Below are 27,078 nucleotides of genomic sequence, written 5' to 3' on the forward strand. Positions count from 1 at the left end.
CCGCCGCCGTCCGCGCATCCGCTTCCAGGGCCGCCCGCCGACCCGCGTGCGCGCCCCTCCGCGCCGCTGGGAGGAGGGCAGGCCCCGCTCCGCAGCACTGGCCGGCCGGTTCTCCCGGAGGTGGGCCCGTTCCTGCTCTCCCCTTCCCACCCGCACCGTCCCGCGTCGCCGCCGTGGCCTCCCCCCGTGGTCCTGAGGGGCTGCTCGGCCTTCTCTTCCCCTCCCCGTCGGCCCGTAGGTGAGGGGCCTGGCCCCTGAGGGGTTCAGGCGTGTCTTGGGGCGGCCGGGCGGGGCGTGAGGGGAGCCGGAGCCCCGGGCTCCCCGGGAACGGCCCGTTAGGTGTCGTTACGCCGTTTCTTGGGCGTCTCCGCAGCTGATTAGTAAACAGCGCTCCGTGATTTATTTTTTTTTTTCGCCCCTTTTTTGTGTATTCCTTCCTTGCCCTGTGTAATTTTTTATAGGGGATAAACGTGGTCGCGGTATGATAGCTGGAGAACGAGTAGGAGAAACAGTAGGTGGACTCAGTCTTAGGAATTCTTCGCAGTTCTTGGGGCAGTTGAAATGCCGCGGAGTGGAGACGGGAGGACGGGCTGCTTCCCCGCGGAGACCCGGTCCCTGCAACGCAACCCGTGTGGCCTCAGTTCTGTCAGCTGTCTCTCAGCCCCTGAGCATTTTAGAAGCCATTAGTGGTTAAAAAGTTGCGTCTTCCTCTCTGTTTCTCATTACAAAAAAGCAGTAAGATAGTAGAGGAACACTTCCTCGTTCCGATGAGTTCCATTTGGTACAGCCAGCCTTCGTGCGTACCACGTTTTCCTTTTCATACACACCTGATCGGTCACCATGTCTCTGAGCCTGATTGAAGCTGGAGGAAGTAAATATAATCTAAGACAGTAGATATTTAAAGTTTTATTTGTTTAAGTGGATATTTTTATATTCTCAAGTGCTCAAGATGGTGAACATCCATTCTCAATTGCTTACGACAGCCTCAGCTTGGAGTTACTTCCCTCTTTTTCAGACAGTGGCTGCTTCACAGGGTTAAAAAGAGAAGCATGGAAGTTGTATACGATGTCATTGTCGTGATCTGCTTCAGCATAACTTTATATAAAGCAGAAATGCAAGGTCTAGATAAGTCCAGCCTCTGTTGAAGGAGGTGAAGCATAATTTTAAGTGGTCATAGAAGGAAAAAGTTGTTTCCTCTTATGATTGATACCTGAGCATCCTTTGACATGTTGAGTCCAGAGGGATTTGTCAATACGATAGCGCAGACGTGTGAAAATGTAGGATGTGAGAGAGGAAGAGAGTTTTCAAAGTACTACCTCTTCCTGGCAGCACCAGGTTAAGACAGCTGCTGATAACAGGTAGCTACTGAAAGTTAGTGCAGTTTGCCTGAATGTATTTGGCTCCATCATTTTATAATTTCGCTTCTTATTATCTGACCATCTCTACTTTCATCACTAATGAAAAGGGAGGAAGTCAGAGTCACGTAAAGGGGGTCTCTGCTGTTATTCTTTACGACTATTGCTTGCAGGAATAGATTATATTCTTGACATGAAACTTTGCTTCGGTCTTATGACCCATAAGACTAACCCAAAAACGAATGAGCTTTTTAGTGAAATAACACTGTGGTTGTCTTTGGCACTGGATTTTCAATACATTGCATTCTCAGTTTTTGAAATGGTTGACTTGGCTCTGTGTTAAATAAAATTATTACTGGTTTAACCTTTTCTTCTGTTTGCAGATACAAATGACACTTCTGCTAAACTGAACCATGAGTCTTGCATTACATGATCTGCTCATTTGTTGTCGTCGCCTTGAAAATGAGAAAGCTGTGGAGCGAAGGGTAACAAGTTTTCTTTTGGTGTGTGTGCCTCAATTAGCAATGAAGGGACTCATTAATAATTCTTTTTCTTGAAATACATTTTCAGAAGGAAATTGAAAATTTCAAGCGACTTCTCCGTGATTCTGAAACACTTCTCCAGCTGGACCGGAATTCTGATTCTAAACAAGCAAAACAACTCAACTGGGACGCTGTATTTAGGTAGTTTCTTTTTTTTTTCTTTGTGTTCTTCCTTAGACAAACGTCATTCTTTTGTTTATTGTGTCTATTTTAATGCTTACCTTTCAGCAGATTGATTCAGACTTCTTGTGAGCTTGTAAACAAGAAATGACTTATGTTAAGTCTATAAAGGAAGTAAATTTAAAATAGCCAAAAATGTAACACTTTCTTTGTGTTAACCGCATACATAACACTGTGTGCGGTAAGCATACAGAAAACTTAACTGCTAGGAAACTGATCATTAATTGGGTGGTCATTTTTCCTTGCAAAAATAATAGTTATTTTCTTTTATTGGAAGTTATCTCTGCATCTGATTTTCACCATATAGTTCGTATGTAGATAATAGGTAGCTGGTTAGAATTCTTTGTGTTACTGAGTTCTTCAAGACACAGTAGAAGGACCATGGCCTGTGAATTAAAGAACCTGTGCTGAGGTTTGTAGAGGTCCATCTCTGATACAGTCTGCTTTAGGTGTACTACGAGATTGGACTGAGCGTAGGTGTGACAAGTTCTTAGAGCAGCTGGGAGCAGTGTTAAATTTCCTGTTAAAAGTGCATCTGAAGTGTTAGTTTTCATAGGCTGGTGTCTGGTCACCTTTCCATTATGTTTTTTAGTTGGACCGTATTGGAGTAGGTCTTGTTTCATAGCTGTACCAAAAATATCATAAGAAGAGCGGGTGAATTTTATATGTTTATATTTGCTTTTGAGATGGCAAAGAGTATTTTAGAAATGCACAGGAGGAATAAAAAATAGAGTCTCTAAACTGATACAAATAGTAGGCCAGAAAATCTACAGTAATTGCCAGTGATAAAGCCAGTGACAAGTTTAATCTATTCTTAGATCTAAAACCTAATCTGTATGTTAATTTTAAGTGATGGAAAAAAAGGACTTGAAGGTTTTCCCCAATAAAAACCAACGAAGAGTGCTTCTTATTATTTTGTTGTATAATGTTGCAGCATAAATAAAAAGACTTACTTTGCTTTTTTTCACTAATTGTAAATTGTATGCTTAGCATTATGCCAAGTTTAAAGGAAAGTTTGCTTCCTGTTCAGGATGCTTCTGGATTATCTTTAAAACTAACAGCCCCTTTCATAGGTTATTTCCATCATGCTTAGACTGTATTGCATTTCAGTTGGGTTTAGTTTTGATAATTAGAATTGTGAGAAGAACAAGCACTGACATTCTAGGCTAAACCAACATTTACCTATTTTACTTTAGTCATAAATGTGCAGATCCTTGATTAATATCTCTTTTATTTTTAAAGTGTCTTGCAGAAATGTTTCCAGAAAGAAATGAAGAACCTGCAATTGACAAAACCAAATGCATCTGCTTCAACCCAAACTACTAGACAGAAAAAGATGCAAGAAGTTGGAAGCTTGGTCAAATATTTCATCAGATGTGCTAATAAAAGTTAGTTATACATATTCTCATAGAATTACTGATTCGTTTTGGTGCTTTGCTTTCAACTTTAAGTTTTTACTCTGAAGTAAATTACCAGGGTAGGGTTCATCTTGCGCTTTTCCAGGTGTTTACAATTTAATTATCTTCATGTGAATCAGTCCTTTGTTGTCCTTCTCTGTCCTTGTTGATGCTCAAGGTGCCGTTTTCTAATTATACCATGTGTATATAACTGATGTATCCTCTCATAAGTTATTTCTTTCTTAGAAACACTTTGTTTAAGAAGATGATTCCTGACAACTATTTCTGAATGGCAGTGGTGATTTTTTTTTGTTTTTAAGTAAACATTTACAGTCAATTAATTCCAGATTTACTTGTCACACTTTGGGTTAATAACCGTCTCACATTGTTTCTTCACGTAGGAGGACCCAGACTGAAATGTCAAGAACTTCTGATTTACGTCATGGAAATTATAAGAGACCCAACAAGTTGTGCTGCTTATGGATCTGACTGTAGTAGTATACTCCTAAAAGATATCCTCTCAATAAGGAAATATTGGTGTGAGATATCCCAGCAGCAGTGGTCAGGTAACATTTTTAAGCCTACTTACAAATATCTTTTGCGATATTGAAGCATGTTTAGGTACCTTTTAATTTTTTTGATTCCCTGTTGTGTGAGGCACTACACAAAATATGCAGTAAAATAGTGTCAGCCTTGAAGGCTTACAGTCGAAATAAACAAAGCAGCAAACATTAGGAATTTATTTTTTTCTTTCTTTATACTGTCTGTGTATTGCTTGCTGAAACATATGTACTTATATACGATGAGGTTTTGAATGCACGGTCTCCACGTATATAACAAATCCATGGCATGTGTGTGCTGGAAATAGCCTTAGTTAAACTGGTGTTGGTGTGCAGTTGTTTGCAAGTTATTAGGTATTGTCTGGTATAGTTTTGATATAGTTAATGTATTACTATTACATTTTATTATCTGAGTTTTATTGGGTTATGAAAGTCCTAAATAACCATTGAGTCACTGTTGTTATATGCACATATTGCACATAAAGCAAAAAAATAGTTAGCTTAAGATTCAAATAGGCTAAAACAGATTTAAAAAGTTCGGTAATCATATAGCGTGCAACGTGCACGGAGTGGAAGTGCAAACATAATATTTCACTTTTCAGAGGATTGGATTTCACTCCACAATAGTTAACTTATTTAGCATGGAGAAGAACGTTTATGTATTTTGAATCCTCTGACGTGTAGTAAGCTCTCAATTCATCTGTTTTCATTTGTTGATGTAATAGAACAGTAATTTGTGGGGAAAAAAAAAGGTACTAGAAGTTTTACAGTGTAGTTTGTTGGATGTTGCATGTGCAATTCCGGAGAAAGTGTAGAATTTACTTGTATAGTGTAGTGTTTTGAAGCTAGACTTTGGATTTCTGAAAAGCATTTTATGAGAAAATACTCGACTCTGTAGCTTGAAGAGAGCTGCTTAACTACAGAATGGAAATAAACCTGCAAAGAACTCAGAAGAGGAGTCTGGTGATACTGGAGTGGAAGGGGAGACAAAAAAACCTGCCTGAGGCTGTCAGAGCAGAGCGATTAAAATGGAACCATTCAGGATGGGGCACGTGATTGGGTAATTGCAGAACTTGTAAGTGGGGTCTCAGAAGTTAAAGAAGTTGGTACCATTTGACCATGGAGGTAGGACTTGAAGTTGAAGACTGAATGGGAAGCTGGAACTAGGAGGCAGTGAAGGGGGTAGAAGACAAAGGGCTGTCAGCCTGCAGGTTGGAGCAGGATGGGAAGACAGGGACTGATCAGGGACGCTGGCAGCTGGAGTTCAGAGCAATAAACAGGAAAGGTGTCTGAAGAAAAACTGGGTACTTGGGTAGAACTGAGGATAGGCAGGTAGGGAATGGGACAAGAAGCCAGGGATGTTGAAGACAGGTATTGAAGAAGGCAGAAAAGGAGAACTCAGGCCGAGTGTCACTGGAAGGATACATACAGGTTCCATGAGGAGCCTTTGGGAATTGCTGTGTGGTAGTTGGGTAGTTAAGGAACATGGAAGTTATCTGTTTGTGTGTGGACAGAAGCTGGAAGTGTCACAGAAGAAATTTTGACATTAGATCATAAGGGGCACAGTGGAATTTAATTACTGAAGTGAGGCAGGACTGAAGGCCATAAATCTAGACGAAGTCAGACTTAAATCCATTAAATAGAACAAGTTGCTTTTATTAAAGGAGGGATATATGAGCTTTGTAAATGTAATCGTAGCCTTTTTTAGCAATTCCACCTTATCGCTTGTTTATAATTCTTGGAATACAGTAGAGAAGTCTGTGCACTGGTGACATTGTTGGTCCAATAGAGATTTACTCAGTCCTGTACGTGGTCTTATCAAAGTACGGGAAAGTTGAGGGGTAGTTGCTCAAACCCATTCACTGTTTGACAGTCCCATCAGGCTTGTGTGAAAATCCAGTGGGGATTGGAGATTAATCAGAGGTAATTGATATTTGAATGAGGTAACATCACGCTTGAACACTGCAGTAGGAAGTCAAAGCAAAGAGTGCTACCCAGTATGTGACTGTTGACACAGCTGATGCGTTGTTTTTTTCCATTTCCCTGGTCCTTGAGTGTAAACTACAGCGTTCTTTATCTGGAGAGGAGTACAATATGCCACGAGGATGGAAGCGTAGCCCATCTGTCATGGACTTGTATAAAAGGTTTTGGAAGAGGGCAGTGCCCCATAACACTTAACTATATTGATGACATTGTAGTATGGGGAAACACTGCCTATGAAGTGTATAACATAAAGGGGTAATTGTAATTTTACTAAATGCAAGATTTGAGCTCAAAAGAGATAGGGTGAAAAGACCTGTACAAGAAATAGTTTCTTGGTGTCAGATGGCAAGATGGGTGCTGTTGCATTCCTACTGTCATGATTTACAGCATCACAGCAATGGCACCACTGTTCAGTAAAAAGGAAACGCAAGCTTTTCTTGGAATGGTGAGATTTTGGCAAATGCACATCCCTGGATGCAGTTTGCTCATGAACCTACCGTACCAAGTCACCAGGGAAGTTGGCTCATTTGAGTGACAACCTGTGCAACAATAAGATCTGACCCTAGGCTGCCACCTACACCTAGTCAGAAGAAGAAATGCTGGCCATCTGTGAAGGAACCTGGGCAGCATTTGAAGTAGTGGCAATGGAAGCAGAAATAGTGCTGGCTCCTTGCTTGCTGGTACTTCACTGTTTGCTAAAAGGATAAATGCCTGTGACTTTCGACACAAGAAGTGTGACCTGAAATAAATGGACTCATAAGGGGAAACAGTGATACTCCAGCCTAGTGGAGAAGCTGAGGGATTGGTCCAACCATCGTGACTTTTGGAGTATCACCCACCGTATTACCACATGCTCTAGAAGCCCTGGAATATGACAGGGATTCAGAAAATTAGTAATGTGCCTTGTTCACTAGTGGTTCTTGCCTAATTTTTGGCCATTGGCCATTAGCAAGGGAAAGCGGTCACTTGGAATCCTGCCCAACAGGTGATAGAAGCTGATGAAGGTGAAGGACAGCCAAGTCAATATGCAGAAATCCAAGACATAAGACTGGCCATTGATGCAGCATTACAGAGGAAACAGCACAGATTTTTACCTGTGTACTGACTCTTGGATGGTGGCCAGAGCCCTCTGGGACTGGCTTACACAGTAGAAACAGGAACTGGTGGAGATGAGGGAGACCTATTTGGATAGCTTTCTTGTGGAAAAACATCACACGGGATTTGGAAAAAACTCATTGTATGGTTATGACATGTAATTAGCTATGTCCCAAAAGGAAACACCACCAAAATACGAAAGAACAACTATCAATCAGACCAATCTACTCAAGTTGCTGCAGTCAACAAAGTCCTGGACTGGGAATGTGGAGTGTACCTATTTATAACTTGATGGAATCATGAAACAGCTAAGATGAGATTCCACCTGTCTCTGGGCAAGAGACTGAGGAATGATTTCTCTAAAGATGCAATTCTGCACATAATAAAGATATTTGAAATTTGTTCATTAGTGAAAAAAAGGTAAACCACGAAAGGTATTGAAGCGTGAAAGCTGTCATTTAAACTAAAAGACTGAAGGTGTGTGGTAAGTAGACTACATTGGATCTTTGTGCAGGCTTAGTAGGGGGAATCAATATGTCCTAGCTATTTTAAAGAAAGGACTGTGAGCTGGTTGGAGGCTCGCCTTAGTAGCTTATGCCACTGCTAAAAGCACTATAGTAGGTCTTGGAAAAAAAAAGTTTGTGGACATGTGGTATACCAGATATAATTGAGTCTGGTAATGGATCTCACTTCAAAAACAAAACGATGAAATTATAGGCAGACGAACTTGGGGTTGACTAGGTATACCATATTGTCTATTATCTCCAAGCCCTGAGTCTGGAGACTGCTGCAAAGGATGTAATTTATGATGCAAGTACCCTCCCACTGTGTACCATTAAACGAGTGAGTGTTAGGGAGGTGCAGAGCAAGGGGCGGAAAGTGTCATGGCCTACTGAGCTGGTATAACTTGAGTAATGACGCAAATGTCAGAGGGCCTACAGTTTGACCTTTGGTATGCTGCTGTGCAGGTGTTAGGGGTGTAACTTTTTGTTAGATAAAGCAGTTAGGCAGGTGTTATGGGGGAAAAATGATGTAAGTGGCAGAAATATCAGAACCAAACTTAGACAAGAATGAGTGATCCGACAATACCAGCTGGTCTGATCTCATAGCTGAGCCTGCTTAAATGATCCAGTAACTTGCCACACCAATCAATGAACAACAACTCAGAGCACTCCGCTGACCAATAAACACAAAACAATCTGGAAGATGCTCTCCACCTCATAAAATTCATCTACCTCAGCTTGAAGGGGTGGAAGGGTGGTGGTGTGTCAGCACGGTTCTACCTTTAGACTGTGGAGGACCTCCAGGGATGCCTGGGACCAAGCTCTCATGACTAGAGCCGGTAGGCTTAATGCTCTGCTGCTCCGCCACTGACAGCCGCTGCCCTTGTCACCAACTGGGTGTGATCTCCATAGGATGCAAGCCTTAATCTAGGAAGGCGGTTGCTCTGTTCAGAGCACATTCCCAGCAAAAATGGATGAAATAGTCCATTAGTGTTCAAAGAGCTCATCCAGTACCCACTCGGGCACTCAGAGCAGCAGAACATTCTTGATCCATCTTCCAGTAAACACCAGCCAAGGAGGTTACAAACACCAAATAAGGAGGAATTGATACTGCCAAGGCGGCCTCTTTCCACTCTTGCTGCTTAACAAATTACACTGCATCTTCCTTTACCTAGATGTCGAGATGTGCCATTTGCTGTGCGGCCCCCTGGGACTGAAGTTCACACGTCTTAGGGTTTTCAGAGTTCGATTTCACCTGTCTGCTGTAGGAATTAAGGCAGAACTGTATCTATACTAGTACTACTGCTACCTACAGAAAACTGTGTCCTTAGTACCCTAAGAACTGTGGGAAGGATGGCAATAAACAGAGCTGTGCATTGTCACATATATCCAAGGACCAACAGACTTGCTTTTCTTTCTTCTGCATATTCTTCTGAAGAAGATGATGCCACAGCAACTTCTTTCCCCTACCTCTTCAGCCCCCACCTGGTGCCCATGTTGTTGCAGACATCCCAGAGAGGATGCTGCAACACCTCAGGGCTGAAAGGGGGAGGAGATGGAGGACAGCATGAAAGCTGTGTTTGAAAGGATCATGAAGATTTGTAAGCAGCACTGATACCAGGTCTTGACTCACTTAGGTGAAGCTTGGGAACATGAAAAGCTGGAGAGGTAGAGTTCCAGCATGAAAATACACTAGACCATGCTCTTAAGTAGTGACTGGTGTGCACAGTTGGACTTGGAGAAAAAAGAGGAAGCTCAGTTAAGCAGGGAAGGGGATTTCAACTCTTCCAACAACTTGTGTGGGGTCCTCAAAGTCTATTCAGGTGTCTAAATCATAGAATCTTAGAATCATTTAGGTTGGAAAAGACCCTTGGGATTATCGAGTCCGACCATCAACCCCACCCTGCAAAGTTCTCCCCTAAGTTCTCTCCCAAAGTTCCTGAAGCATGGAGGGAGAGGCATGGCAGCAGGGTTTAGAGACCGTTATGACTTTTGGGGCCATTTTTGTCCATGAATGAAAGCATTGTGCCTTCTCTTTTAGTTTGGCCATGTCAACCGGATTTTCTTAGTTTCTGGTAAACTCTCTCGGCCTCCAGAAGAAGGATCATATTGCTGGATGCTATACTTTTCCTATGTTCAGACCCTGGTTTTAAAAAAATCATATGCAGTATTTCCCTTCTTCCCTGCTCATCTCTGTATATATTATAGCTGTATTAGCTCTCTCAGGGAATTAGAGAATAATTCATGTTGGAAGGATTCTCATGAGATTTCTAGTCCAGCCTCCTGCTTGAAGCAGGCTCAGCTATGAGATGAGACCAGCTGGTGTTGTGGGATCAGGTTTTCTAATTTTTTTAATGCTTTTTGTTCACCTACTTGTTCTGTTGCAGGTTTTGGTCCCATTCAGATGCTAGGCTTTGTGTGCAGCTGTGTGCTTTCCTTGCACGTGTGTTCTTTGAGGGGAGGTCAGCAGAGAGCATGGAGAGTAGATGTGAAAAGAGTTCAGCCAGTAATCGCTCTGCAGGTGTGAGCAGGAGTGGTTTCCCAGGCTGAGGAGGTCCCAGTATAAGAACCCCCTGCCGGGACAGGGAGCACTGGCTGTAAACTGTTGTGGCCCTGAGCTGCTGTGCGTTTGCCCTTGTGTAGGGCCCACTGTTCTGAGGATGTTGGGAGGTCACGGTTGCATGTGCCGCTTCCACCCTTTATGCAGAAGGGACACAGTTAAACCAGGCTTGGGCACTGTTGCCACCAGGTTAAAGCTATATAGGGTCTGAACTGTCTCTGATTCCCATGATTCAGAGAGACACCTGAATTCTGCAAATGACCCCATGCCTGCTTGCTGGACTGAGGGACAGTATCATGTCATTTGTAGGTGGCATGAAATGAAATGGCAGCAAGGCTTTTGTATGTGTTGTTTTAAACTGCTGGTCATGGTTGGATCGGTAATGTGCTCCTGTGATTTGTATGAGGCTGATGAAAGGACGGTGTGATGATTCCTAAATGGGCCTTGAGGTAAGAAAGCATAAATCTGTGGCAGGTGTCTTTCCTTCAGAAAACTTGTGAGTGCAAAGCATGGATGTGTTTGTCTGCAGGCTGGAGTGAAATACCTGAACTGTGTGTCATGGAAAGATGGGCAGACTCAGTACCAACTGTTCTGATCTGTTGACATGTTCCCGCAGCACCAAATTCTTTATTGATATATGCGTGGCTGTAAATTGTTTCTGAGTACTTTTATTGTAATCTGCAACAAACGGAGCTCAACGTAGAGTAGAAGCTGAGTGTGGAAGTAGTAGTGAAAGCTGATTCTGTGGCTATAGCTACTTTGTCTGTGTGGCACAAAGCAGATTGTATCCCAGCTCAGAGTGGATGTAGACAAGACCACTATTATTTTTTTTCCCCAGTTGATCTTTGTGAATAGTGTCATGCAGCTGAATTCAGAATGGTGGGTTATGTATATTTAATGTAATATTTTGCTTTGAGCTTTTTTCTGTAATTCTTTGTAATATATTTTTTTTTATATATTGCTATGTTTATAACGTATATACACATTATATCTTATGTACTTTTTTTAATATATTTGCAGAATTGCTGATTCTGTATGGCCAATTATACCTCAGACCTTCTGGGAAGATCAATAGAGTCTTGGTGGCTAGGATAATTCACACGCTTATGAGGGGGTACTGCTTCCAGACTGATGGGTTGAGTTCCGATATGTTTACCTTCTTCTCAAAAGCAATGCAGTGTGTGAGGTATGTTGCAAGTGCTCCTTTTGTACGGTGATACCTACTTTTAGAGAATAACCCATTTTAAGTATTTAATATTAGACTTGAGTAGTAGCAAGTAATACCTCTTTAGACATATTTTGTTGTTCTGTCTTTGAACACCAATTTAATAAATTCTTTAAACTATTAATAACTTCTGCATCTGTTAGGCAAATAATATTCCGAATATTGTTACTTGCTAGTATTTACATTTAAACAATTCTTGAGAAATTAAATAAGATTATTGCTTCTTGACGTTTGACTGTTTGGTTTATGTTGCAGGCAGGAGAAGAATACCGCAGGCCTGGATCATATTGTTGGAGCAATGAATATCTTCTGCAATAAGTTTGCTGTCAACTGTCGCATACGGATTTGTAAAATAGGGGAAGAAATTTTGCCTACAGTGCTTTATATATGGACTCAACATAGACCAAAGGATTCCTTGAAGGAATCAATAATTGAGTTATTTCGTCTTCAGGTTCATGTTCATCATCCAAAGGGTGCAAAAACTCAGGGAATAGGTACAATTAAAAGCTCCTTGGTTTTTTTTTCCTATCTGTCACTGTATGTAATTGTTCGAATTATTGTGTCAACTTTCTGAATTTTGATACTGAATCTTGGAAACATTATACATTTTAATTACTAAATCAAAACACAAAGTCTTTTGGGACGGGAAATAATAGTTTAGATTGAGTTTAGATTGCCACATGTATTCACGTCTTACCAGGTTTATTTAAGCCCAGAAATTTCCACTGTTCTGAGTCTGACTTAGTGTATAAAGCTAGTCAGAGAACACCACTCAGTAATTGTGTCTGTCTGTCATGGCCTATTTCAGTTATAGCATCATCATTTTAAAAAGATTTTTTTTTTTTTTTTTACTTTGTCTGCAAATGGCAAAGAGTTTATAATTAGTCCAAATTTATCCATTGCATTTCAGTGTAGTCTTTCCAGTTAGCTAAAGAACCATTAGAAACTTCATTCCTACCATAATTACTTGTATACGTTGATTAAGTTTTCTCTTAGCTTTTTTCACTTTTTTACCTTATTGCAAGACTTGTTTTGCATTTGTTAGGCTTTGTATGCTTTACTCTAATTTTGGCCGTATTTTGCACACATCTTTTCATTGTTTTTGCACGTACAGGTGCATATGACTCAGCAAAATGGCACAGTATCTTACATAACCTGTATGATCTGCTGGTGAATGAAATAAATCTCATCAGTAGCAGAGGAAAGTATTCTTCGGGCTCACGTAATATTGCTGTAAAGGAAAATTTGATTGAGTTAATGGCTGATATTTGTCATCAGGTAACATTTTTGGTTGAATATAAAGTTGACTCTCTACTGTGTTGTATGTTTTGCTTTTTAAAGCAGTATAGCTTTAACATTTCCTCAAAATCATTTACTGAAGTATTAGTAACTTTTGTCTGTGTTTTGTTGTGTTTAGTTGTTAATTTTTGTGCCGTTTTGAAATGTTTGGACTCCTAAATTATACTAGATTTCACTAGTGTCACTTATTAGACTATAAGCAGAGGTTCTGCTATAGTAAAGGATAATGCTGGTTGTCTCTTAAGAGCCTTTATACACAGTAAAAAACAGAACAGTTTAGTTTGACATTTCAGTTTTCCTGTAAATGCTACTTTTTTTGTTTACATACTTTTTAATGTGCCTTTATATAAAAGGTTTTTACAGCGGATACCAAAGTTCTGGAAATTAGCCACTCGTATACTGTTTCCCAAAGAGAGTCCAGTGATGAAACAGTACCAAGCAAGCGCAGGAGGATTGAACTGGGCTGGGAACTAATTCGAGACAACCTGCAAAGATCACAGGATTTTGATGTCATACCTTGGTAATAACATCTTTACGTGAAACAGCTATCACTAGAGGCATCTTTTTACATTTAAGTGTTCCTCTGAATATGGTGTGCTTTTGAATTAGGCGTCTGCACATGCAGTAAGCTTCGGTTGTCACTTAGATTTCTTGCCTGAAAGCTTAGATTTCTTGCCTGAAATTTTCTTCCCTTGTGGTCAGAATCAGTGAACTCTGCTTATAAGAAATTACTAGAAATCAGTGAAGTTAGCTTGTAAGAAATTAATATTGATATTGAGGCTAGACAAGCAGGCTTTTCAAGTAAAAACAGTAGAAGTACTGAACCTTTAACCTTTGATCATAAACAAATCAGCTCAATACTGGGAAGCAGAAATGTGAAATGACAATCAGAGAATGCTTTGTTCATTTACATTTGAAGACACAAATTTCTGTATGTTTGATATTAATTGCTTCATTTTGTGTTTTCAAGGTTACAGATTACAGCTCAGTTAATATCAAAGTATCCCATGAGTCTTCCTAACAGTGAGCTGCCTCCCTTACTCAACGTACTTCACCAGTTACTGCCTCAGCAGCGCCGGGGAGAAAGGACCCCATATGTGCTGCAGTGTCTTACAGAGGTAGCTTTGTGTCAAAACCAGAAAACTGATTTGAAAAGCACCCACAAGCTGGAGCTCCAGAGAACCTGGGCAAAGATTTGGTCTCTTACTATTCGTAGCGTAAGCTTCCAGCAAATTGAAGTGGAGAGCTTTGGGCTACTCGGAGCTATGATTCAAGGAAACCTTGTTGTAACAGATAAAGAACTCTGGAAGATATTTTCAGGACCTGCATGCAAGCCTTCAAGGTAAAATGGGAAGCAAGGGTAGAATTTTGTGTCTGATTCACATTGCTCTATACTGTGCAACCAAAACCACCGTATTATTCAAAATAATATTGTTGCGGCTGTATTTCTAGTTAAGAACTGCCCATGTTTGTGTTTTAGGCATTTGAAATGGGCATGAATGCATACGTAAGTCTGAAAGCACAGGCAGAAAAGGAGAGGCAAGCATCTTCAAATTTAAAAATTGACTGAACATGTAAAATCTGACTAAAAAGTTAAAATCTGACTGAAAGAGGTGTTGATTTTTTTGAAATTAAAAGTATGTTTTCTTCTAAATATATTTTGATTCTGAAATGAGTATTGTGAAACGGTCTTTAAAATAGACAGGAAATATCTGTAATAGCCAAAATGGGGCTTTTGAAAATGCAAAGATTCTAATAACGGAGTTTTCTAGTATGCTTGCTTATTAACTTGCTGATGTACTTGATGGTCCCTAAGCATGCAGAAATACTGACTTTGCTTTTGAGTGCTGATCAACAAATACCACGTTGTTTCTCACAAATGCCCTGTGTTCCGCTTTTGTTACAGTTCTGCTGTATGTTGTTTAGCATTAGTGATGTCTGCCTGTTCAGTGCCAAAAAATTTGGATGTAGGAATGGAACAGAATAATTGTGAAAGAAATCTGGATTTTGTGTTAAAGGAAGCAATAATGAAATGGGTACTGTCCTGCCATTTGGAGGAAGAACTGGAAGAATGTGCAGAGTTGCCTCCTGTGCTCTGCAGGTAAAGTCTTTGTGGCATAATTTTATATGTAAGCTGACCCTATAACACAGAAGATTGTGCAGGGAAAAGTGATTTTACAGAATTGTATTATGTTAATGCTTTGCTAGAGTTTATAGGGTTTTTAAGCTTACTGTCGTATGTCACTCTGGGGACATAATAGTTGTCTGTCCATAGTATAGCAGATATATGAAGTATGTGTTAGAAATCTTAAGTGAAAACTTAAGCTTCTTTGAAGCCACACTGTGAATTTGGTTAATGTTTGGGTGCCCTGCAGGAATCCCAAGAGCTTGTCCGGTTACAGGATATTACAAAACAATTTTCTTTTTTTGCAGTGATTTTCCTCACCTAATATTACAAAAAATTCTTGTGAGCCTTACAATGAAGAACTGTAGAGCTGCCATGAGTTTTTTCCAAAATGATGCTAAATGGTATGTTTTTAAATCAATCAATATGATTTAAATCAATCGATAAATCAGCTTCTTATATTTGTCATTTTAGCATGAAATGAGATAATGAAATGCATAATTCCTCAAGCTCTTCTGCATCTTTCTGTACAACATCTTTCAGACCCCATGAAAATAATGCTGCTTTTGCAATTTGTTAAGATGCTTTAAGCAGAGGTTAATATAGCCTCTTGCTCACAGAGTCAAAACTTCAGATATTGAATAAAATACCTTACAAGGAATGCGTGCATCATCTCTCTTCATCAATACAGCTAAATATTTATCTCCTTAACCATAAGTACATTAGGCATTTTTAACTCATTACAATTATGTTTTCTGAATAATTTGTAACTTTATACAAATATGTATGATTTTTAACGTTACCTTCCGTTCTAAAGGAAGCACATATCTTAAGAGTTTTCCTGAAAATAGATGCTGAGTAGAAAGTTGGCTAGTTGCTTACCTTCCATATGTCCTCCACCTGTATTTGTGGCCCCAGCCACATATCATTTGAGTCTATCGGAGACACTCTGTGAATGCTGTTGCATCTTTCACTAATGCATATGTTCAAGCTCTTGGACTGTATCCAGTTTCCTTTTAGTTAATCTAAAAGGTGTATAACTTATTCTGATGGAAGATAAGACTCTCCTACCTAGAAGTTAAAAATACTAGCTTCAGGGGTTTTGTGAATTTTCTTCTCCAATTGTGTAAAGTAGGTTGAGGTCTGCCATCTTAACGTATGATGTGTGTGCAGGCTTCATTTTTGCTTCCATTTTCTTCAGACAGATCTAAAATGATAGTATCCACTCCACAACAAAAGTCACGTTAGAAATTAAAGATCAACTAGGCTTTGGAAGCACAAAAAGATAGAATCATAGAATAGTTTGGGCTGGAAGGGACCTTTAAAGGTCATCTAGTCCAAGCCCCCTGCAATGAGCAGGGACACCTTCAACTAAATCAGGTCACTCAGAGCCCCATCCAACATGACCTTGAATGTTTCCAGGGATGGAGCGCTGCCCCTCTCTGGGCAGCCTGTGCCAGTGTTTCACCATGCTCATTGTAAAAAATGTCCTCCTTACATCTAATTAAATAAACATTAAGTACTGAAAGGCCACAGTAAGGTGTCCCCAGAGCCTTCTCTTCTCTAGGCTGAATAACCCAAACTCTCTCAGCCTGTCCTCCTCAGAGGTGCTCCAGCCCTCTGGCCATTTTTGTGGTGCCCTCCTCTGGAACCACTCCAGCAGGTTCATGTCTTGCCTGGGCTCTAGAGCTGAACACTCCTGGTGGGGTCTCAAGAGCAGAGTAGAGAGGCAGAATCATCTCCCTTAACCTGCTGGCCATGCTTCTTTTGAAGCCCTGGATATGGTTGGCTGCCTGGGCTGCCAGCGCACATTGTTGGCGCAAGTCCAGCTTTTCATCCACCATTACCCCCAGGTGCTTCTCGGCAGGGCTGCTCTCAGTCCCTTTATCCCCCAGCCTGTGTTGATACTGGGTGTTGCCCTGAACCAGATGCAGGACCCTGCACTTCGCCTTTTCGAACCCCACAAGGTTCACATGGGCCCACTTCTTGAGCTTGTCCAGGTCGCTCTGGATGGCATCCTGTCCCTCAGGTGTGTCAACCACACCGCTCAGTTTGGTGTCATCTGTAAACTTGCTGAAGGTGCACTCGGTCCCACTGTCCATGTCATTGATGAAGATATTGAGCAGTACTGGTCCCGGTGTGGGCCCCTGAGGGGACACCATTTGTCACCTGTCTCCATCTGGACATGGAGCCATTGACCCACTACCCTCTGGACATGACCATCCAACCAGTTGCTCATCCACCAAACAGTCTGCCCATCAAACCCATATCTCCAATTTAGAGAGCAGGATGTTGTGGGGAACCATGACAAAGGCCTTACAGAAGTCTGGCTAGATGACATCCATAGCCCTTCCGTTGTCCACTGATGTAGTCATTCTATCACAGAAGGTCACTAGGTTGTTCAGGCAAGATTTGCACTTGGTGAAGCCATAGTGGCTCCCTGTCCTCCGTGTGCCTTAGCATAGCTTCTGGGAGGATCTGTTCCATGATCTTCCCAGGCACAGAGGTGAGGCTGACAGTTCAGTAGTTCCCAGGGCCCTCCTTTCTATGCTTTTTAAAAATGGGTGCAATGTTTCCCTTTTTCCAGTCACCAGGGACTTCTCCCGACTGCCATGACTTTTCAAATCTCATGGAGGGTTGCTTGGCAACTACATCAGCCAGTTCCCTCAGGACTCTGGCATGCATCTTGTCAGGTCCCATGGACTTCTGTATGTTCAGGTTTCTCAGGTGGTCATGAACCCGATCTTCTTTTACAGTGGGAAGGACTTTGTTACCGCAGTCCCTGGCTTGCCATCCATCCACTCCAGAAGTGTGGGAAGAGAGGTTGCCAGTGAAGACTGAGGCAGAAAAGTTGCTGAGTGCCTCAGCCTTCTCCTCGTCCATTGTTACCAGTTTGCCAGTCTTGCTCATCAGGGGAAATATGTTTTCTTTGACCTTCCTTTTCTGGTGGACGTACCTGTAGAAGCCCTTCTTGTTATTCTTGCCAGCCCTTGCAAGTTCAGCTCCAGCTGTGCCTTGGCCTTCCTGACCCCATCCCTACACAAATGGCCAGCATCCCTGTAGTCTTCCCATGATACCTGTCCCTGCTGCCACTGCCTGTGTATTTCCTTCTTGCCTTTTAGTTTGACCACCAGTTCACAGGTCAGCCATGTCAGTCTCTTCCCTTACTTTCCTGATTTCTTACACCTTGGGACCAGGAGCTGTTGCGCTCTATGGAAAGCATCCTTCAAGATCTGCCAGCTCTGTTCTGCTCCTTTGTCCCTGAGGGCAGTTTCCCAGGGGGTCCTATTGACTAACTCCTTGAAGAGCTAGAATTTTGCTTTCCTAAAATGCAGGGTCCTCACTTTACTCTTCCCCTGACCCATGTCCCTCAGGACTCTGAACTCCACCAGTGCATGATTAGTGCAGCCCAGGCTGCCTCCAATCTTGATGTCACCGATTAGCTCACTTGTGTTGGTGACCAGCAGATCCAGTATCACATCCTCTCTGGTGGGGCTGTCTATTACCTGGCTTAAGAAGTTATTCTCAGTGCACTCCAGGAGTCTCCTGGATTGCCTACAGCTTCCCATGATGCTTTTCCAGCAGATGTCAGGGTGGCTGAAGGCCCCCAGCAGGAGAGAGCCTGCAAGCACGATGCCTCCTGTAGCTGGAGTACAAAGGCTTCATCAATAGGCTCCCCTTGATCAGGCGCCCTGTAGTAGACACCAACCAAACGGCTCCCTTTGTTGCCTCGGTTTCTAATTCTTACCCACAAGCTTTCAACCTGCTGGCTGTTCTTCAGAGACAGCTCTTCACACTATCCATTTCTTGATGTAGATGGCAATGCCTCCACCCCTTCTTCCTCGCCTGTCCCTTTTGAACGGCCTGTAGCCATCCATAGCCACACTCCAGTCATGGGATTCGTCTCACCCAGTTTCAGTAATGGCAACTAGGTCATAGCTTTCTAGCATCGTGGTGGCTTCCAGCTTTTCCTGTTTGTTGATATTTTATAGATATCTATAGATAATTTAGATAATATAGTATTTTATTTTGCTATTGTTTAATTCTTGCATTTAAATAACAGTTTTAAAGACTTGTAAGTCGTATACTGGCTGCTAAAGTAAAAATGATGTCTCTTCTTCAAGTGTGCAACACTTGCAAGGGAAAGAAGAAAACAATTTTTCTGATGTTGAAGAGCTGTATCTGCAGACGACATTTGATGAAATGGATATTTTCACTAACTTTGCAGTAAATGTTGCAGATAAAAATGCGACTGGTTCAAGACTTGCCATCAACCAAAATCTTAGGGAAACACTGGAGTACTGTCTTTTAGCAATGTCAGAAAAGCTTATAAGCAGCTATACTCCTAAGGTAAGTTAGAAATTACTGTTACATCCTTATGTTTGTGCTCCCAAGCAATATATTTTCAAGGCAAAATACATAGATTTTTCATTCCTTTTGCTGCTAAAAATGACCTGCAAGCATTTCAGAAGCGATATTCATTAATACAAAATAGAGAAGTCTCTATTTCTTTACATCTTGGCAAAATATCCATTGTTTTCATAAATATGTGGGAATAGTAGAAGCTGTGTAGAAATGGAAGTATGTGCAAAGTTGCCACATAAACCACTTTACCCTGCTTTTTGTGATGTTGGTTTCAACTTCTATGCCCCTGTAACGCTTTAAGCTCTTGCCAGTTTTCAGCCAAGATAGCCTTGGGCATAGAGGTCTCAAATAGTTTGGTTTTGTAAAAAGAGACAGCTGTGTAAAGGAGTAATTGTAAAGAAAGCTGCAAATACAGACTGTATTAATGAGCACAGCCAGTGCTCAAGGGAACTGATAGTCGTCTTCTACGCAATGCCTTTAGATGGCATCTGAAATACTGCATCCAGTTTTGGGCCTCCCAGTACAAGACAAACATTTAGTGCATTCACTGAGATGGCAGGGGCTCCAGCACTTGACCTGTGAGGAGACACACAGGAAACTGGGCTTGTTCAGCCTGGAGCAGAGGTGGCTTTGGAGGGACTAACAGGCTTTAAGGGAGCCTGCCAGTGCCTATAAACTTGTCTGGAAGGCAGAGCCAGGCTCTCCACAGTGGTGTGTTGCAGGAAGATGAGAAACAGAGTCAAGAGAAGTTCCCACTGGATACAAGGAGAGTTTTATCTACGTGAGGACACTCAGGCAGTGGCCCAGGTTGCCCTGCCTGAGAGCTTGTGCACTCTTCATCCTTGGAGGTTTTCACTGGGTCAAACCTTGAGTAACCTGTTCTGACCTTAGAGCTGACTCTGCTTGGGAGCAAGAGGTTGGACCAGAGTGTTGTCTAAGTATTGCTATGGTGGAATCTAAAGGAGAGGGAGAATTCAAAGTATTGTGAAGGAAGAAAGCGTAAGGGCAATGGAACATGGAGAGAATAATAACATGGAGAGCCAAAAGGACACGTTAGGGAGCTGAAGCAACTGTAGTGCAAAACACTAGGATGCGAATCTTCATTAATTTTGGTGAAATCTGTATATAAAAGTGTTTAAAAAAGACTTCGAAGAATTCTGTATTTTGGTGAAAAGGTTTAACAATAAGCCACTGGTATTTATACTGTGTATTTGATTTAGTCTAAGGTGGTTGCTGCAGAACACCTTGTCCGATGTGTCGGTCTCTTGATTGGTGTTCTTGGTTGCTATTGCTACACTGGTATATTTAAAGAAGAGGATGCCTGTAAATCAAAGTTGTTCCAGACTGCTAAGGTAAGCAGCAATGTGTTTGGGAGCTATTAAAAATGAAATAAACCATTAAATATAAAATATATTTTTTTCTATCCATATTTTGACACATATCGTGACACATTTTCAGAGCATTTCTACTGGTTTCTGCTTAAAAAAAGGCAGTTGAGAGAGGTTTAAATATGTTACTGCTGCTGAAAGAGAAGACTCACTAGAATTCTGTCAGTACACCAACACATCAGTTTTGTGTGAAGATTATTCTGAATATTGATACATTTCTGAGTCACCCCTTTAAAAAAAAGAAAATATCGTGGACATGTGGACAAAGGACTACTTAAAGGATAACGAGTGCTTTCATTTATAGCTCTTTCATGCAAGAATTTCCTAAGATCATTTGGTGGCTACGAGTGTTATTATTACTACTACTACTGCTACTACTGTCTGAGGCAGTTTCTTGATTAAATATGGAAACACAAAACTTATACATTATGGACAGATGTTGTATTTTTCTTTTGTGATGAAAATAACAATCTTTCAGGCAGGTCTAGGCCATCTTTTTGTAGATTCTGGATCAGAATGAGTGAAATAAAAATCAAAGAAAAGAAGTCCAAACTCACTAATGCATGCTATAAATGTCAGAGCTGTATGAATGAGAATGTGTGAATGAGTATGAATGAGAGTCCTGTCCTTTTGTGTCTGTGTGTGTGCCGTGTATGTGCAAATGTATAAATGAATTTGATTGAGGTGTTTTAACTGTGCTGTATTTTTACTAGTCTCTCATTCATTATGCTGGAGAAGGCATTTCACAGTCTAAAAACAAACTAAATGAAGATGCCCAGATCAACTCACTGAGGACTTTGATAATGCAGTGTACAAAATGTTTATGCAATTGTACCAAGGTAATGTTTATAAAGTAGTTTATATTTCTGTCTTCATTAATGAGATCACAAAGTTGAATATCATACATACAGTACCTGAAAAAAACGAATTAACCTATCTGTACATCTTGCTTTCTTACAGAACAGTGCTAATAAGATGCTGTCTAATATATTCCTGCATTTGTTAACATCAAAATTTATGAATGATCTTGTAGATATTTGTAAAAATCTGGTAAGTACATTCTGTCTGCATCTAAATGCAATGCTCTTCAATTAGAGGAATATTTTTACAGTATAATAATATGAGGCAAACCAAATGACATACTTATTATTGAAAAAATAAATCAAAATATATTGAGTTTTGTAGAGAATTCCTAACTGGAAACATTGCTGTTTAGCACTTGAACACAGGTGTAGGAGAAAAATGAGAGTAAATGGATAACAGTTGATCAAGGTTAGCATGCCAGCTCACATTAAAAACCAAATTATGTTATTTTTTGAAATTTTTTTTAATACTATATTAGAGTAAAAGTATACAGAGATTTTATGCCACAGAAAGAATTTCTTTAACACATGACATGTATCTTTAATGCACTTGTAAAGTTTTTAAAGCTTCTTTTTATTTTGTAGTTTGATGGACCTATATGCCTTAAAACACTTTAAAGGTATTTATTATCTAGATATTAAATCTTCTAACTGTAAATAACTTTCTCACTGACAAAAGTGATAAGGTGGCACACCACTGTGTTTAGCACAAGTCTTAAAGCCTCTCTTTTTGGCACATTGTTCTGTAGTCAGGCCTAGGTACGGAAAAAATCCTTTGTTTTTTTTAGATGAGGAGAAGCTGAGAGTCATATGCCTTCCTTTCATTTTTCTGTAATTATGAAGTATAGTGAGAAGTTCATGAGTCTTGTAGAGAATTGGTTCTGTTTTGCCTCAAACCAGGACAGTATTTGAAAAACAATTCTCTACAAGACTCACAAATGTCCTTGGCACCATCTAAAACAAGGAGACTGGTATCTGCCTTAGGAAGCTTGTGTCCTAAAGAGAATAGTTCACATCAAACCACTCACCTGTGTAAAAGACATTTATTGCAAAGGATGAAAGTCATCAATTCAATGTAGCCCTTTTTGTCTTCATCCGTTCCAGTTCACTGGGAAACTGTGGTGTCTTTGCTTGTGTTATGCCTGTGGTGTCTCTCCTGTCCTTAAAAGCCAGCTTTAAAAGGATGTGGTGTTTTTGTCAGATGACATTTACTGGAAAAACAGCTGAACTGGGAGAAGCGGATCTAATGGGGAATGACCCTGAGGAGAGTATAATGGAAGCAGATAACCAGGTGTCTGATGATCTATTTGATGATCATTCAGTGACTGACATCAGTGATACAAACGAATCCAGTGAGATGCAAAATGTAACAGGTTAGCCTTCTCTCTGTCCAAAACTATTTGTAAAAGCTTGTTTTTACAGATTGGTCTTTGTTTGCAAAATAAAAAATTGCACTGCTTTATTAATAGTTGAAGCAGATAATGGTTGAACCAAGTACTTTCTAAACAATAATAATTCTGTACCTCATTAGTGTTTTAAAGATGTTAATGAAGTGTTCTAGCTCATTTGGAAAGAAGTTTATTTTTTATTTTGTGAATAGTAAAATGCAAGCAGAGAAGGTAGCTAACTTGTTCAAAGTCAGGCAGAAGTTTTGGCAAAGAGGAGACTAGAAAGTGTGTCTGTAGGATACCAGTGTCTGTCGTTACAGACTCTGCTTCATTTTCTTGAAAGTGGTACTATTTAACTTTTCTCCTTTTCCTGATCAATAATTCTTGACAAGGTCACCTTTCTTAGATCTCTGGACCTGCAGAGGAACAGGAGAATGAGTCTGTTTTTTCTTGTTAGGAGCTACAAGTACTGATGTTCTCTTTTGTTTTAAATTCTTTCTTAAAGTGGTGTGTATCTTAGTTTTTAATCAGGGCTATGTCTTCTGTTTATTATTGAATGAGAAGTAAATCAGGGTGTTACATTAATGCCACTAACAGCAGCTAGTCTGTTTTCCCCGTCGTATTGAGTAAGTGTCTTAAGAAGTATCTTCTCCAACCATCTGATAAGTAATTTTAATAAATAAAGTTTGCAACTGCAGAAAGTTACAAGAGTTCTAAGTGTGACATGAAAATGACATTTGTAACGATTTCACTTAGGTTATAATTGACAATTCAGTGAGGATATTAATATAGTAGTAATTGTCATCATTTCACTGTTGGGGAAGCTTTGAATCCATGGTTTAAAATACATCCTAAGTTATAGTTAACATCACAAAAGAACACAGCTACAGATGATTCCACTGAGTTCATTGTAACCTTGATGGAGAAATCAGCCATATGTATGGGCACAAAAAATTAAAAGCCTCTGTTCTAGAGAGGGCCTTCGTAGAAGTCAGAAACGCTCAAGAAACTGTTACTGATACAGTAACTGCTCAATAACAAATAAAGTTGCTAGTACTCTGTCTGTTCTGAGAACTTAAATTAGTTTTGTGAATACCTAAAACGTTATCAACTTCTTTATTGTCCTCGGAGAAGCATTTCTTACATGAAGATCTTATTTTCAGGTGCTTTGAGCCCATTAGCTGAAGAACAGTTGACAAAGCAGGATTTACTTCTCCTTGAAATTCTGAGGTTCTTGTGTATTTGTGTAACTACAGTCCAAATTCAGACAGTGAGCTTCCGAGCCTCTGATATACGGAGGAAGCTGTTAATGCTTACTGATGGCAGTGTCTTTGATGGTGCTAAGCCATTGCATCTGCACATGGTGAGTGTCAGCTTTTTTCAAGCAGCCCCATCTCTGTATTTGTACTGTTTTTAAATCTGTATATTCTTGTCAATCGTATATTCTTAATCTTTCACTTGTTATCGGTCCCCTGAGAAGACGTTAAAATGGCTACTTTTAGTGTTTTGAAGTGTGCTGTGGTCAGGGGAAAGAGCAGTTAGAATTTGTAAGACAGAAAATAGAGTTGAGAAGTATAAACATCTTGCCTTTATCATTAATTACTTGTTAAATAGCTAGAATAGGTTAAATAGCTGTAGTAGAATAGGATCTGTGTTTTTAGTTTACAAAGGGAATGTTTTTGACTGCCAAAACTAAAAATTTCATGAGCCATATTACTGTATGACAGTCTTTGCATGAAAAGACGATCAGTCTAACATGTAAGAGCTGATGATAGGTGTCCTTGCTGCATGATTTTATGTCAGAGTTACTGAAAGTGTTTTGTAGTTTTTCTTTTTGTCTACTTATTTTCTTAAGCATTATTTTCCATTTTGGTTCTTTTTTTTGTTTATTTGCCAGTACTTGGTCCTTTTGAAGGAGCTCCCTACTGAAGAACACCTCTTGCCTGAAGATGATATTCACATGCTTCTTAAGCCTCTTCCGTAAGAGAGAAACTGTTCAGCGTGTATTGGAGCTCTTTTAGTTCAACAGCTAGAGGATTTGGGGGCTCTTTAATGTTTCAAGATATTTTCTCTTTATTTCTTTCACAGTGATGTGTGTTCTTTGTACCGTCGAGATCAAGAAGTTTGTAAAGTAATTCTAAATAATTTGCTTCCAATAGCAATAGGGTTGGCCCAGTCCAATCCACATGCTGAAGAGACAAGGGATGCTCGAGGACAATTTTTGACAGTTGTTGAAGCCTTTTGGTATGTTTTGTGTGTTTAATGCAGAAGTCTGTTGGGCATAACATTTTTAACTTTGCTGTCAGTGTGAAGACTGTAGTGCTGTTTGTGTCTTGTTATTGGTATCCTATGATATCTTTATCCAACATGTAACTTCCCAGATTTTCTGTGTCATGTCCTTTCCGACCTAGACAATTCTATGATTCTATGAAGCAAAGAATCATATGGTCTGTAAGATAGTATTAGAACAATAAGTGCTACACTGTTATATGTTAACAGAGACTGATTATACTCTGAATTGCATCAGTAATTATAAAAAGTGATAACTTCAGCAACCAAAGACTAATAAACACGTCAAATCCTCCCAAACAAAAGAATGAACTGTGAGCAGCAGAAACTAACTAGTTAGGCTTTTTTCTCAAAATTGTTGGCAACTTTTTCCTTTATTCGAATCTTGCTTATTTTAGGCATTTAGCTCAAGGAGGGAAATGCACAGCACCAGTAAGAGTGGCCCTTTTAAACTGCATGAAAGCCCTGCTTGAGGTAATCCCAGATCTTTTGACATCCATTAGAATGTTAAGTATATACTTAAAATGAGTATACTTAATACTGTATCTAAAGATCTTTTGCGTACATCAGTATCTTCTGTATATTTTAAACCACAATATTAATTTTCTTCAGGCTGATCCTCATTGCAAGTGGGCGATCCTTAAAGTGAAAAATGAAGATCTACCTGTGAGTGATACTTTCCCACATTTTCTCGCAGATAGTCACCATCAAGTTCGCATTCTTGCTGCAAAGTCGATTACCAGGTGATAATGTAGATCTTTTTTCTGTTTATAAGAATAATGCTTAATTTCACTTAACTGGGTGTTACTTCTGCTACTGTATAGCTGCCCTTTTCAGTACTTCTGAGGCCTTAATCTTAACAGAATAGAAAAGCCTATGGAGTTACTTTGGTTAAGGTGTTCAAACTTCGCCTGTGTTTCAATTATTCTGTGATGTGAGATAGAGAGATACATATATATATAGAGAGAGAGAGAGAGAGATACAGATATCAAAAACTATACATGATAGCAAATTTTGCACTAAATTTATTATGCAAAACTTGAACAGGAAGTAGTTGTTTATCCTCTAGAAATAGTTTAGGTTCATTGTGTAGCATGAAAACTTTTTCAAAGGATCTTGTGTTTTGAATACTGTGTATCGTTCTTTCTCCATGCATCAAAAAGGACGTAATTGAGCTGGAATAGGAGTAGGGGAGGGATGTTGGAAAGTATGAAACGCTTTATGTACAACTATTCATTGCATAAACTGGAGCCCTTCAGCACAAAAAGAGTTGAATTACAGAAGGTATAACATAACTCTACAAAATCTGGAACTGACCAAAGTGAAGATTGGCAGTCTTTTCCAGTTTAAAGAGTAGGGGACATCAAGCAAAGCTAACAGGTTCAGGATTCTAAGAAAATAGGGTTTACTTCTTACAACATTCAGTTATCCTGAGTATTATCCTACTTTCTTCAACTGGCTGGAGGTTTACAGGGATTCAAAAAGCAATACATTCACGAAAGAGGAAATCATTGAAGGATATTAAATATGGTCACCACTTCTAACGTATGATCTGACTAGGTCACCTGTGGTCAAATAATATAATACATTCAAGGAATTATGTATACAAGGCAAGCATAAGGTGATCTTTCTTAGGTATCTGCTAATAATCACTTAGAAATGCGATGGTCCCATTTTTGTTACAAAGAGTAAAGTGGGTTGAGCCTTTATCTACAAAAAAGAAATTCTTTGAGAAACTCTTTTTTACATATACATCTGTTCAATAAATATGTTCTCAAAGTACTTCATGACATGAAATGTTCCAGTATGACGGAAAACTGAAGTTTGGCTTCCTGCACTGGCAGAGGTTGTGAAACTTTTATGTTTTCAGGCTATTCTCTGCCATTTCAGACCAACAGATTCTCTTAGTGTTATTGATAACGTTTGAGGGAGAGGAAGGAAAGACTGCTGTACAAGAAAGT

The 27,078-nt window shown here is 40.0% G+C and overlaps 1 protein-coding gene across 3 annotated transcripts in view; it reads left to right on the forward strand.

The window, feature by feature from the left end:
• The first annotated feature begins 19 nt into the window (after positions 1-19).
• ATM (ATM serine/threonine kinase) overlaps positions 20-27,078 on the forward strand; it is a 75,397-nt gene continuing 48,338 nt past the window's right edge. Inside the window, exons 1-22 of one of the 3 annotated variants that reach the window (XM_063330444.1) lie at positions 20-120; positions 1,739-1,840; positions 1,926-2,038; positions 3,320-3,465; positions 3,876-4,040; positions 11,196-11,361; positions 11,656-11,894; positions 12,515-12,678; positions 13,053-13,219; positions 13,670-14,041; positions 14,606-14,800; positions 15,133-15,228; positions 18,949-19,174; positions 20,410-20,541; positions 21,291-21,416; positions 21,538-21,627; positions 22,642-22,813; positions 23,992-24,191; positions 24,726-24,808; positions 24,917-25,072; positions 25,516-25,591; positions 25,730-25,860. In XM_063330444.1, the coding sequence (XP_063186514.1) occupies positions 1,769-1,840; positions 1,926-2,038; positions 3,320-3,465; positions 3,876-4,040; positions 11,196-11,361; positions 11,656-11,894; positions 12,515-12,678; positions 13,053-13,219; positions 13,670-14,041; positions 14,606-14,800; positions 15,133-15,228; positions 18,949-19,174; positions 20,410-20,541; positions 21,291-21,416; positions 21,538-21,627; positions 22,642-22,813; positions 23,992-24,191; positions 24,726-24,808; positions 24,917-25,072; positions 25,516-25,591; positions 25,730-25,860 (3,287 nt within the window). In that variant the 5' untranslated portion in view covers positions 20-120; positions 1,739-1,768. Of the gene's footprint in view, positions 239-1,738; positions 1,841-1,925; positions 2,039-3,319; positions 3,466-3,875; positions 4,041-11,195; positions 11,362-11,655; positions 11,895-12,514; positions 12,679-13,052; positions 13,220-13,669; positions 14,042-14,605; positions 14,801-15,132; positions 15,229-18,948; positions 19,175-20,409; positions 20,542-21,290; positions 21,417-21,537; positions 21,628-22,641; positions 22,814-23,991; positions 24,192-24,725; positions 24,809-24,916; positions 25,073-25,515; positions 25,592-25,729; positions 25,861-27,078 lie in introns of all 3 variants that reach the window. The other 2 variants (XM_063330435.1, XM_063330452.1) reach the window with 2 other exon arrangements.

This window comes from Chroicocephalus ridibundus, chromosome 1 (assembly GCF_963924245.1).
Source record: "Chroicocephalus ridibundus chromosome 1, bChrRid1.1, whole genome shotgun sequence".
Classification (NCBI taxonomy): domain Eukaryota; kingdom Metazoa; phylum Chordata; class Aves; order Charadriiformes; family Laridae; genus Chroicocephalus; species Chroicocephalus ridibundus.